Here is a 13,062-nt window from a genome sequence, read left to right as displayed (position 1 = left end):
AAAGTTTAGTAAAAATTCCTGAACTTAAAATACAAATAAAAATTTTCAATTTTCACACCCAAGTTTTGTTACATCAAAATAAAATACCAAAATTTTAGTTAGTCAAATAAAAAGTTTTACAAAATTTCAAAATAAAAATATGTCCTTCAAACATGCTAAAACTATAATCGTTAAATGAAAAATATTAAGTTAAAACCTACTAAAATTATAATTAGTCATATGAAGTATTGTATGGGATGAAGATCGAACCTCAAAGCTCGGGTTAGATATTACAAATTCGAGATAGGTTCATGTTCACAATTTGAACAAGCTTGTCATGAGAGAATATTCTACAAAAAGAATATATTTCATACATCCACAATCAACTTTTATCAATGATGTAAAAAAAGATATGTCAACGATACCAATGAAACATTAGTTGTATTTTAAAATACACTACAAATATAATTTTTAAAAAATACAAGAATTACATCTTTTATTACTATAACAAAATAAAATACACGTAAAAGTGTTGAATCTTTGACCTTTTTTATTATTGAATATGTGACTTGGTCAGTTATAAAACTTATTTACCTTGTAATTTATCTTATTATTATTTCTTTTCATTTTTAGGATAAATTTTAGCTATACCAAAAAGATTTTTTTTTTCAAACAAACAAGAATATTTACAATAACATAACAAACTCACTAAAAAATAAAAGTCTATTATAGTTTATTATTATATAATATTTTTGTTTATTTTGCTAATTTTAACAACTTTTCATAACTAAACGTAGTAATTACAATTAAATAATTTTCACACTATATTCAATAATTATAATTAATAGCAATTTTATAAATAGTAATTAAGTATATAACAACATTTCAAATATAGTAAAGTATATAAGTAATAGACTTCTATCGTTGATATACTTTTATGGTTTATTATTGATAAACAAATATTTATAACATAGTATATAAGTTATAGACTTCTATTATTGTCTGAGAAACATTATTTTGCTATATTTATAAAAATATTGTTATATACTTAATTATTTTGAATCTAATTGTTATATTTATAACTATTCTTACTAGGGATGTTCACGATTCGGTTTCAAGCTAAAACCACATCAAGCTACAAAATGTCAAAAAAGGTCTCATACGAAACCGAACCAAACCACATGTTTGTGTCAAACCAAATCAAAACTGAACTGCATAAATCTCGGCTAATCTCTATGCGGTTCGGTTTAAACCAGAAGAATCTCAGGCCACAAAAGCATCGAGTTTAATAAAATTTACCTTTTTATTTTAAATTTCAGACAATCTCAGACCACCAAAACACCGAGTTCTATAGAATTTTTCATCAGTGGATATTGGGTCAACATATTTAACAAAGTTTTAGAAACACAACTTTTATTAACATTTCTTTAAATATATTTAATTTTTTAAAATAAAGCAGTTTGGTTCGATTTTAGAGTAAGTTTAAAACATGAAACCAAATTGAACTGCATAAGAAACAATTTCAACATAACACATACCGCACCGAACTGTATGCAATCAATTTCGATCCATTTTAGTTCGGTTCAATTTATCAAATTGGTAGCATAGTTTGCAAAATGAGATTAACTCAAAAATCACCCTTCTTTATTTAGAATAATAAAAACAAAATAGAAAGTTTTTTTTTTAAAAATGGTGGAATTTGTATTTTTATTAACGGTTTTTATAATAAGAAAAAGGTGGGAGTTTGTTTGAAATTGAAAAAGAAGACTTTATTGTTACATTATTCACCGAAAGGGAATTACTTTATTGTTAAAAAGGTATGCCTTTTTTCATCTCTCATCCTCACATTTGATTCCAAGGTCAATTTTCAGGATCAACTTTGGATCTACTTTTGCAATTTTTCATTTCCTTTTTTTCTCTCTTTTTCTTTTGCTTAAATACTATAAAATAATGAAATTATTAGTTCCTTCTAAGTCACTTCACTTCTCCAAAGTTAGTTTATTTTTGGGTTGTTTCCGAGTTTAGTACAATGATTCAATATATTTACCAATAAAGCAAAATGTACGTTTAATAGTTTTGTTATCTAATGATGACTTAGTTATATAAATGCATAGTATCTTTTATTGTGATGTGAAAAAGATGGAATTAAATCCATTTTAATTTGAGGAAAGCAAGAAAATCACTAACATTATATTGCTCTCACTCGCGAGGTAACAATAATATTTAGAAATTAATTAAACTGACATTTGATTAAGGATAATTATTTTAAATGACATCACTTTTGAAAACAAAGTGTGATATTTTAAACAGTTTATTTTAATTTTTTTTAAAATCAAAATTGAAACAAGTAGAAAGAGAAAGACACTAAATTGAAAAGGAAGGGATAAAAACATGTAGAAAAGAAAAAATATGGCAAAAAATGGAAAAGTATCTCATTCTTTAAGGTGTTGCTTTTAGAGAACCTTTATTGTTGAATGAGGGGCCCTATTGGTTTGGATTTATATGAAGTGGGAAAAAGGAAGAACATGGACAAGTTAACGTTACAACATGGACTAACACAACGCCAAATGTTTTGGCACCATATTCCAACAGTGGAGCCATTATTATAAAGTGAAACAATAAATCCAATCACTATTATTATTTTAATTGCAATCCGTTGAGAGTTGTTCCCGATAAGGCCTAAAGTTTATGGATGGACCCCGAGTTGAAAGAAAACTTATAGGCGAAATGAAAAAACATGTGCCTCGAAAAAGAAAAGTTAGAAATTTGAATTTCGAGTGTATAGAATATAAATAAATCGAAAAATAACGGAATGAAACTCGATTTTGACGTCCTGCAATCTAGAGGATGACAACTACCACGACTCTACCGACATTACACACAACGAGAGACAAATTTTAGAAAAATTGCACTGCAAATATACCAACTTTACTATCTCCAAAGAAGAGGTGTGACTTTACTCAATTTGAGAATTAAATTATAGCAAGGAAGGTAAGTAACTTTCACATTAAGTTTAGACACGAAATCAAATCAAATAAATTGAAAAACAAACTCATCCGTTCTAATACAAGGGTTGCACACAACAAAGCAAATGAATTGAATTGTATATGTTTGGTTGGCTTGAAATTGTCATTGATTAGTCCATTCAATTTGGCAATATTTTATTGACTTTAGTGTCCAATTCGAGGTTTACAATATAATTTTGTTGGATCAAGATGGATTCTTACTCACAATAGAGGGCAATAGAAATTAGTAGTATTATATGTTGGAGTCATAAATGTTCAAATATTGATGGTAGGTTGAGATTTTAATTAAAATATGGTGTGGGTGAATTAGATCATTTAAAAATAAAAAAATGAATGTTTCCCTTAAGCCACTCAAACTCCTACCAATAGGCCTTACATGTGACTTAGTAATCAAGGTATCCTTCCCACCAAATTGAGAATAATTTGTGGCATTTAAGATATTATCATTTGACTAAAGATTGAGGTTCAAAATAAGACATCATTATAAACCTTGAGAGGTATATATTCTAACTTTCATTGTATTTATAATGCAATGTTTAAATTAATATATAGAACTAGTTGAGGTAACTTAAATGATAAGCAACAAATGTAGTAATTGGAGTGAATTCAGTTAGAGAATACCTTGGTGTAACAACAATGAAATGAACTGAGAAACTTGGTTAATAATTTGGGCTCGAAACAAAAATTCAAAATTGTGCTACTAGAATTTTTCCAAAATCAAACTTAGAATATATTAATTTTAGAAATCAGCTAATATGGAGTTGATTTGATTGACATCTTTATTGGTTAAGACATTTAAAGGCAATTGAAGTTAACTTCTAAGTCAAACTATAATCACAAGAAATGGAGAGTGGTTAGCTGCACTCGTCACTTGTTAAAGAAAGGCAAGTACTATTTTAAAAATTGTTGGAAGGTTGAAATACTAAATTGGTATATTTGAGCATAAAAGAATAAAATGAAAAAAATAAAATAAAATTCAAGAACCAAAATGAATTTTTAACTACATTATCGAGACTGAATGACAAAATAAATGTAGAATGTATATTAGAACATCGATCAATCATGTGATCAAAGATATAAGAGTTAATTAATGGTTGATATTGATATTGAGTTTTTATCTTTCATCAAATATTTTAATATTGTCCCAAGTCCTTGAATACAAACACGGTAGATTTCCAATAAGCTAACAAACTTCACATAATTTAGAAAATACTTGTATTCGTATACATCCTCTCTTTCAATATTTTCATTCATCTAACAAGTATAGATACAAGACACACATACAACACAATTATGAATTTATATATGCTTACAAAAACGAGATCAATCTATTATACGTTAGTAAAATACATTATCATGACCCTATATCTATTTGTTTTAAGTGTATGCTTAACAAATGTTTGGACCAAATAATGTATGTAATATATGGATTGTACTAAAAAGGGTCCTATACATGTCTCAACCATCATCAATGTATTTTATTCATCCACGTTAACAAGAAGATTCACATGTCACCTAAACTAAAGTGTTTGTCTTCAAACATCTCTACTCTCTTCACGTACGAGAAGATTCACTAGTGGATCTAAAACCAATAAGGTCAATCATTTGGGCAGAGTGAAATCTTTTCTAACCAAAATTTTTTCCATTATGCATCTAAGTAAGTAGCCATACATTTCATTTCAATATTCACCCAACATTTTCAAAGCTAAAGAAACTTTTATGAAATTAAAAGCATATGGCTGTTAATTATAATAAACATGAGTGCATCCCGATAACATCTATTTTTGTGCATTTGTGCATCTTAATTATCACTAAATTATCTAATCATAATTTATTATCAATATTAATTTTGTTTTATATGTATGATAAGAGTGTAAGATGGATGTATCCAAATACGGCTCTAATTTATAAGAAGAGAACTGATATGATAAAATTGCACCGATAAAAGCAAAAAAGAGTATTCAGTTGTCAGTGGAAAGAAGTAACCATACAAAAAGATATATATACACATACAATAATATGACTTCGATGGCATGTAAGAACAACAATGTGCAAAATAAATAAAGAATTGAACTCACCAAGAACCACATTCCATGTTCGAAACTATAGATACTGGAAAGGTATCTATCCTTCAATGCCATCTGGGGGAGTTCAAAGTGCTCTTTTTTCACTCGTTTTCCAGTAGGTCTTTCTCTTCTGTACGATGATACTATTAGAACAAAAGACATTAGTCCTGTCCTAGCAAGCTACCTGGGGAATTTTACAAAGTACCTGCGAGATATTATATTAGTTCATCATCAAAATCAAGGGATTATGGCTGGTTGTTGATGAGAAAAATGAGTCAGGCAATTAGACACTCACAACTTTGCTTGTTTCAAATACAACGATGAAGCCTTTGCAACTCCATAGCCACGAGCATTGCATCATTAGCTAAACGTGGCGTGCTTGAACTCTTGATATCAGATATAATAGCCTCAATCCGTGAAATTTCCGATATGGAAAGTGATAATATCATCGCATGGGCCAAGTACTGTCGACAAGCATAACCGAGAGAATGCAGCATTCTCTGCACAAGTAAGAGGCAGCCACCTCTCCGCCAGGACTCCAGGATTACACTAACTTTGTGAAGATTTGTAAGAAGACCAGTGGTGCCTTCCCTAGGAGCCGCCGTAACCAAAAACACTACACATTCAGAGGCTATGTCGGCAATATTTGCTTCTGAGGAGCCACTTAACTCCAACAAAACTCCAAGATTGTTACCAAAGTCGGATATATCTCTAATGCATTCCAGCTGGTTAACAAGAACTTTTTGCTCGGGAGTACCGTCACCCAGAAGAAACGGTTCTTTTGAGTAGATGAAGCCCTTTCTACAACTAACAGATCGCAGAAGGAGAGCTCTACAAAGGCCAAGTGTTGGTTCGAGAAAATCTTCCATATCCTTTGCATACACAAACTCTAGCAAAATTCCTATTCTTCTAACGACTTTGAGTTGAGAAAGTATTCTTGATTCCATTTCTGGAGCAGACGCCAGCGCTAAACATAGCTTTACACTACTTACATTTGCATTTGAAAGGTCGCCAAGCAAAAACTCAAAGCATTGAGAGATTGTCTTTAGATGCAGAATGTCTGAAATTTTGATGTAATTACACTCGATGAGCATCACGAGAAGTTTCTGAGCGTACATGGGTATGGGATCATCATCTTCTATCAAGGCAGGATAGAGAGGTAGGAAGTGCAAATTTGCTATCTGTTTTAGATCCTCCAACCTTTGCCCATCTAAGGACGGTTCATTGAGGAAAATGACCATCGCGTCAAACAGAATTTTTAGACATAAGAATCTTGCATCCCCATCCTTGTTACCTTTGTAAAGAACAGCCAAACTGGGGAGAATTTTATGGACAAAAATCTCTGGGTTTTCAAGTATGACCGAGAATTCCTCTGTGATAGATTCAATAACCCGAAGTAAAGTTATCTGGAAGTCATCCCTGCCCTGTAAAGAAACAGGAAAAGAAAACGTTAAGAAACAATGTAACCACATGTCTCATCTATACTCGCCCACTCTCTTCACAATAGATGCATTAAGTACGTAAACTCTACAGAGATGCAACAGTGACATTCTTGTTTAAAACTAATATGCAATCTCAAAGTTTTTGTTTTCTCATTTCAACTGAAAATAAATTATAATTCAAGGGAACGAGAATAATTATATCTCAAATTGTGGATGTGTGAATTTAGCTGTCAAAATAGACGCACCTGAAATGGTGTTTCTATATGCCTGATTAGATCAGACAATTGCTGCAGCACCTGAGGACTAACAACCTTGCGCTTAAAGGTTGAACTTCCAAGAAGATGAAGGACAACAGGAAACAAGTGAATGTTGGTCTTCGGAGCAGCACGACTGGTAAGGGGGGAGGAGATATGCCCATGACGTCGTCCTCCCATCATTTGTTGAATATCTCCAATAATCATATCCAACAAACTAGGCACGATAGATGCCACAATATGCAGAGATCCAGTCAAACACTGCTGGACATAGACGTCCTTCTCCCTTGCGAGCCTGTCCACTGACGAAAGTAACCTAGCATTGCAAAAGAAGTGAGGCAACCACCGTCTTACACTCTTACAAAGGAAAGCCACGAAAACAATTGCCTTTCCCTTCAGAACTTCACTTCCCTGCTCAATAAGGGATATGAGACTGGAGACAAGATTCTTCTCCTCCATTAAAGGTAGAAGGTACCTTCCAATGCTGGTTAATACATTACCTCCAACCATGATCATGTTTAGAAGATTTAAGGTGATTTGCTGCTCACGTGGATTGCCCTTAACTAGGGCACATGCCATGTCCTTCGACGATAATTTGTCTGTAACTGACTGAATGCATGAAGGATTAAAACGGACTAGGCGAACCAAACATGATCCTGCCGTGAGCCTTATATTTTCCGATTTCCCAGAAGCTCTATATATGTAGCAGAGGTTGCTGATCACATCTTGGCTGGTAAAGCGAGATGCCCAAATTGCTCCTTGACTACAAATGTTTTCAATGGTCCTCAATGCATATAGTTGAGTTAAATCATCCTCTCCTTTTCGAAGAATTGACGAGACTAAAGAAATCAATGAATTTGGAACCTGTTCCAATGATACAACTTCATAAGAGTAAAGTCCAAAAAATTCATGAATAATATTGCAAGCAGATTTTTGAATTGAAGTCAAATTCAAGATGTTAGTAAAACTATATCAATGAACATAAAATGCCTCATCAGTATTTATTAAGTGCAAATAAGCATAATACAAAAAAAGTCATGACCTAAGAGATCAAGTACCTGCCATCCAGTGGGAGATCTAGTCTCCTTCAAAGGAGACTCCAGAGGATTGGCGTTGCTATTATGCTCTTCCTGAGTAGAAATATAAAAAAGCAACTCTCCCAAAGCAGCCATAGAAAATCTCCTAACTTTTTCTTGTTTGTCTCTGAGTCCATCAGTAAGTGAAAATAAAAGACCAGAATTTGCCAAGTCATTGTCAATAAAAGTAGAGTGGCGAATCAGCAAGCCAATTAGTGACGTGAGTTGAACACGCAATTGCAACACCTTGGACTGCTTGAGCATTTTTACAAGCATGAGCATTACGGGCCCATTGGTCAAAATATTGGCTGCATCAGCATTATTACTAAGCATCTCAAGATATCTAATCATGTTTTGCTTTTCACCAACACTAGTATTTCCACTGAGAGTAGCAATAATCTTACTGCTCGTGGCATCCTGCCACTCCTTAGGCATCTTCACAAAATCAGGTGCTTGCAATCCCTCGAAAGGAAGAATGGTAGGATTAACATCTGACATTTTATCAGCTTTTTTGCTCGGCATTACTGGTTTAACCGAAAGATCAGATTGATGCCAAAAAAATTCTGAAAGGTTATTGGATGACTTCGAAGAATCGGTATCAAGAGCATATGTTGAACCTTCTTTAGTTCTTTGGTTCTTAAGTTGAGGGCTAGCACTAGGTGAAGTACCAACTACTTCTGTACGCACCAAGGGTGATTCCTGATCATGTTTATTTGATAGATCTGAGGCATTGATATTAACAGCAGGTGAATAATCTGAAAGGTCTCCTCCCATATTCTGAGCCTCCTCCATCCTCGCCTGATGATTATCATTCGATGTCTTGTCTTCTTGATTGCCATTTATATTATCAGACTCGTCAGGTTCATCATGAGACTCATCTTCAACATTCTCATTAAAATCAAGCTCCATATCAGTGTTCTTAAGTTCAACCTCAGAATCATTTTCGGAGTTGCCAGAAACGGGTCTTCTGTAATTTTCTTTATCATTCTCTCTTTGCAAGTTTGATTTTGCTATCCTTGAAAGTCTTAAAAGATTTACTCCCTTGGAAGCAGATGGATTTTCTTTCAATTTCTTCTCCTCAACCACCTTGCTAGAAACCTTTGATTGAGTTTTTTGACTGCCTGGAGTACCTTTAACAAGTGTTTCATTTTTACTTGAGCCAAAAGCAGAATTTTCATTTTGTCTTAAAGTGCCCTTTGCATCTTTCTCTCTACATTTAGGAGGAGTCCTGTTCGGAGCAAGTTTCTCACCATTCCTCTCCGACAAACAAGGTTTGGAATGTTGATTTATCAAATTTGCAAAAGCTGGTTGTGGAGGTAAAGATACAGGAGTGATTTTAGTTCGCCAGAAAGCATGACCACAAAGCTCAGGCCATTGTATTCTTTCAGCTGGATCTTTTACTAGCAATGAGTTAATCAAGTTGACAAAAGGACGACTAGGGCTACCAGGAAGGATAGGGGTAGGATCTGAGAGGATAGATTTTACTAGTTGAGTGAACTCTCTTCCCATAAAAGGAGGCCTCCCCACAAAGCATTCATATAGGACACAACCAAGAGCCCACATATCAGACGCATAGGAGTGGATACCATCATCCTTGAACAATTCAGGAGCCATATAACAGGGTGTTCCTCGTTTTGTCTGTGGAGCCTGAATAAGTGCAAAAAAAGAAACAATCAGCTACTTCCTTAGGAATTAAAAATGCGACAGGATTTGAGTTCAAATCGAAAAATTCAAGAGCAAGCAGACTACTACAATAAAAAGATTTTGACGTACCGATGAATTTGTTTTTGATATCTCACTCAACTTTCTAGCTAGTTCGAAATCACATAACTGCACAACAGGACAATAAGTTAGAAATTAAATAAAATATTTCAGAACCACTAGAAAGGTAATTATGGTGCAGAAATACCTTTATATGACCATTTTCGTCCAGTAGGATATTTGATGGCTTCAAATCACAGTATATGATTCCTTTCGAGTGCAAGTACCTGAAATCGTTTGATTATATATAATATCGCAGTCAAAGAGTTAAAAAATATACTGATACGAATATAGAAAAGTATAAACCAAGATCATCTTACTGCAATGCTCTGACAAGATCACTGGCAAGATCATGAATTGAATCTTCAGGTAATTTCCCATCCTGCCACTCGTCCACAAACAAATCAATATTTTTACTCTTAAACCTCTAAAGACTAGACCTGCCCTTCAAATCACCTGCCTTCAAACTTTAAACCTGAACACGACATGACACGGAGATAATGCAGACCAAGTGGTCATACTAATAACCACTTGGCCTGTCATACTCTACAAAACCTACAAACGACTAACACCAAGGGAAAAAATCGAAACTAAACAATAAAAATGAAACAAACTGCCCAAATATAATAGGTAAAAAACCAAGTTAGTTATTTTCATGGCATAAACAGTTTCCCCTGTTCTGGTTTGTATAAAATGTATTTAATTAATACCTAACAGGTTCCTCATTATTGGTTGCCCAAACTATAATTCCGTGGATGGGGATATACCTGGCGCAGGATGCTCATGAGATCTCCTCCAACACAGTACTCTAACACCAGCCATAAGTGAGCAGAAGTTTCATACCTTACGAATGCAAAAAGATGGGGCCAAGTGAATGTCTTAATTGAGAGCAATGAAAGGAAAATATTGTAAAACCACAAAATTGGTCAACGCAGCGCTTAGAAAATCCTTTAAGAAACATTAACAAATGTTTCCAGATGTTACCATGAGTAAAACTTGAGTACGTTTGGATGATCGAGGGAGTGAAGTATTCTGACCTGCATTAGATGAGAATGTAGCATTTTGAGAATCCATGAACAAACTGTGCACTAGCATCTTCGATTCAATAAGTACGATTTTGTAATATCGAGGTTCCAAAAAGCATTGTTTAGTGCAGATAGAAGGCAAATACAATTGCTCTTTTAGCACTCATGAGAAAATTTTAAACCAAGTAATCCATCAATCTTATACAAGTAAATCAGCAGTCGTTAAACAAAATCTAGTGGTCTACATCCTAGAAGTACCCTAAATCAATAATCAAAATCCGTTTGAACACTCCACTCCTGAAAAACAACATTTAACCAGCTTACTTCTTGGAGAATCTTGTTCTTCTGCGATTTATCCACGCTTTTAATCGCGGAGTACTCAATCGTCTTCTTCTTCCTCCCTTTATACACGGTCTAGTAACATTCCGAACCAAAAATAGAAACAATCAGCACGAAATTCAAGCAATTGCAGAAAAATGCCACCGATAACTAAAACTGAAAAAAATAGAAAAACTATGCAAAAGTAGTTACCGAATACTTTCCACGGCCAATGGCTTCATATATGTGGTACTGATTCATTCTCAGCTCTACCGTGGTTGCTAGGGTTTCAGATTACGAAATCAAGCCACCAAAAATACTCCTCATCCAACAGAGAGAAAATGAGAGCGATTACCAAGAGAAAATAGATAATCGAGCTTGATTTCTTGACGATCTACGATCAATGGCGGAGATGAAGCAGAGAAATGGAATCTGCTTCCGCCTGTTGCAAGAAAAGTTAGTGAGAGGGATGAGAGAAGCTGTGTCTGGAAACGGGCGGGAACAGTCCGATATTGAAATTACAAACAAAATAATAAATTATAGAGAGAGAAAGAGAAAAAATAATTTTGATTTTAAAATAAAACTGCAGAGTTAATACGTGGCAATGCAATATGTTCAAATATTTCAAACGGTCATGTGACTAGCGTGGGCCGTATTTCGACCGTTGCAGTTCTAAACTTTTGTTTTTGTTAACCAATGAAATAAAAAAAATTGTGTGAGTGTTCTTTTATAAGTGGAAAGAGAAATAAAACCATGGACACAAAAGGCAGAGCAAATCATGACATGTAACGTATATGAAGATGGACATAATAGACAGAAAAAATCGATCAAATCGAAGTATGTTGGTTAAAGTTGGGTTCGAAAAGTTTAAAGTCGAAAATTTTAAAAAATATATTTTGAAGTCTTAAATTGACCGGACCCGACCAATAAACTCTTATTCATCAATGTGTTTGACACTTTATTAAAAGCGACTATGGTCGGATTGATCGAAACAATAATCATTCTAGGAGAAATAACATAAAAACCACATCACAACTTTCAATATAGACGACTAAAATCATGGTCATCACATATATTTTTGTGATTAGTCACTCAAAGCCAAGAACACAGCTGCAAAGATGAATATCAAAAATATAATTAATGAACACCTAAACCACATTACCGTATTATGATTTTTTTGAGTAATAGATTTCAAACAACTTGTGGATCGATATCGATTTAGAGAAAAATACCTTCAAACATGGCAACAAGGTCACTAGACAAACTAAAAAACATTTTTGTTTATTGTTTGTATTTTTTGTATGTAAATCAGCAAAATAAGTATGAAATTTTGTTTTTCCAACATCTAGTAAATGAGATATTATTCCAATTTTCTTTCACCCAAAGGTTGTTTTTATTCGTCAATACTTCTTTTATTTCTTGTATAAATAAAATGTTGGTTTTTTTTTAGTTTATTCTATTGGATGGGATTGGAAGGAAAAAAGTAATCTTTGTGTCAGTCATAATATGTGTTTATAGAAATAATTATAAACTCGTGGTAACGTGTTTTTGGATAAATGATTATAATATATAACGTTGTCGCAATATTTGTTTGAAGAAATATTATAAAAATTATTTATTATTGTTATTTTTTAAAATTTGTATTCTAAATCAAATAATATTTTTCATAAACCAAGTTTCATTAGTTTTCTTAAATACGATGTCTATTTTAAACGTTTTTACGACGACGTTTTGTATATTTAATTTATTAAATCTTCGTAATTTTCGCAAAAAAACTTATGTACTATGTTCGGTTAAATTATTAATTTTTTAAAAATTCAATACACAAAATTCGTCATAATTTTCGTAATACACAAGCGAAAAAAATACATGTCAACGTTGTAATCCCAACAAATTACCTAATTCAATAGTAAGAGAAAAAATTGAAGTTTTAAATTATGTAACGGTACTAAATTCACAACTTAAAAACACTAAAATTAACCAAACTCATTAGTATAGAAAACTATAAATGATAAAAAAAAAATGGATTAAATAGTAAACTTAAATGGATTATTTATAAATAAGGAATGATTGAGAAAGGGTTACCAATAACTCTTTTCCAAACAAATCCCAATG

At 32.9% G+C, this 13,062-nt stretch overlaps 1 protein-coding gene across 1 annotated transcript; it reads right to left on the bottom strand.

Moving 5' to 3' along the window:
• Positions 1 to 4,890: 4,890 nt before the first annotated feature.
• Positions 4,891 to 11,496, bottom strand: LOC101217007 (serine/threonine-protein kinase RUNKEL). Its single transcript, XM_004134133.3, has 11 exons — positions 11,161 to 11,496; positions 10,954 to 11,043; positions 10,589 to 10,641; positions 10,372 to 10,447; positions 9,925 to 9,986; positions 9,753 to 9,831; positions 9,617 to 9,673; positions 7,826 to 9,490; positions 6,759 to 7,631; positions 5,367 to 6,495; positions 4,891 to 5,276 (listed from the first exon to the last, which is right to left on the bottom strand). The coding sequence occupies exons 1-10, from the start codon at positions 11,206 to 11,208 to the stop codon at positions 5,380 to 5,382; spliced, it is 4,119 nt and encodes a 1,372-aa protein (XP_004134181.1). The 5' UTR covers positions 11,209 to 11,496; the 3' UTR covers positions 4,891 to 5,276; positions 5,367 to 5,379.
• Between the last annotated feature and the right edge of the window lie 1,566 nt (positions 11,497 to 13,062).

The sequence above is a fragment of the Cucumis sativus genome, chromosome 3 (genome assembly GCF_000004075.3).
Source record: "Cucumis sativus cultivar 9930 chromosome 3, Cucumber_9930_V3, whole genome shotgun sequence".
NCBI classification, from domain to species: Eukaryota; Viridiplantae; Streptophyta; class Magnoliopsida; order Cucurbitales; family Cucurbitaceae; genus Cucumis; species Cucumis sativus.
Note: the sequence above shows the minus strand (reverse complement) of the source record. Positions and strands in the feature narration are given on the sequence as shown.

Excerpts from the sequence above, each read along its gene's own strand:
- LOC101217007 (XM_004134133.3), bottom strand. The coding sequence starts at position 11,208 with ATGAATCAGTACCACATATATGAAGCCATTGGCCGTGGAAAGTATTCG. Across the intron at positions 10,642-10,953 it reads AGAACAAGATTCTCCAAGAA|GTCAGAATACTTCACTCCCT; the intron begins GTAAGCTGGTTA and ends CATCTAATGCAG. Across the intron at positions 9,674-9,752 it reads ACGAAAATGGTCATATAAAG|TTATGTGATTTCGAACTAGC; the intron begins GTATTTCTGCAC and ends CCTGTTGTGCAG.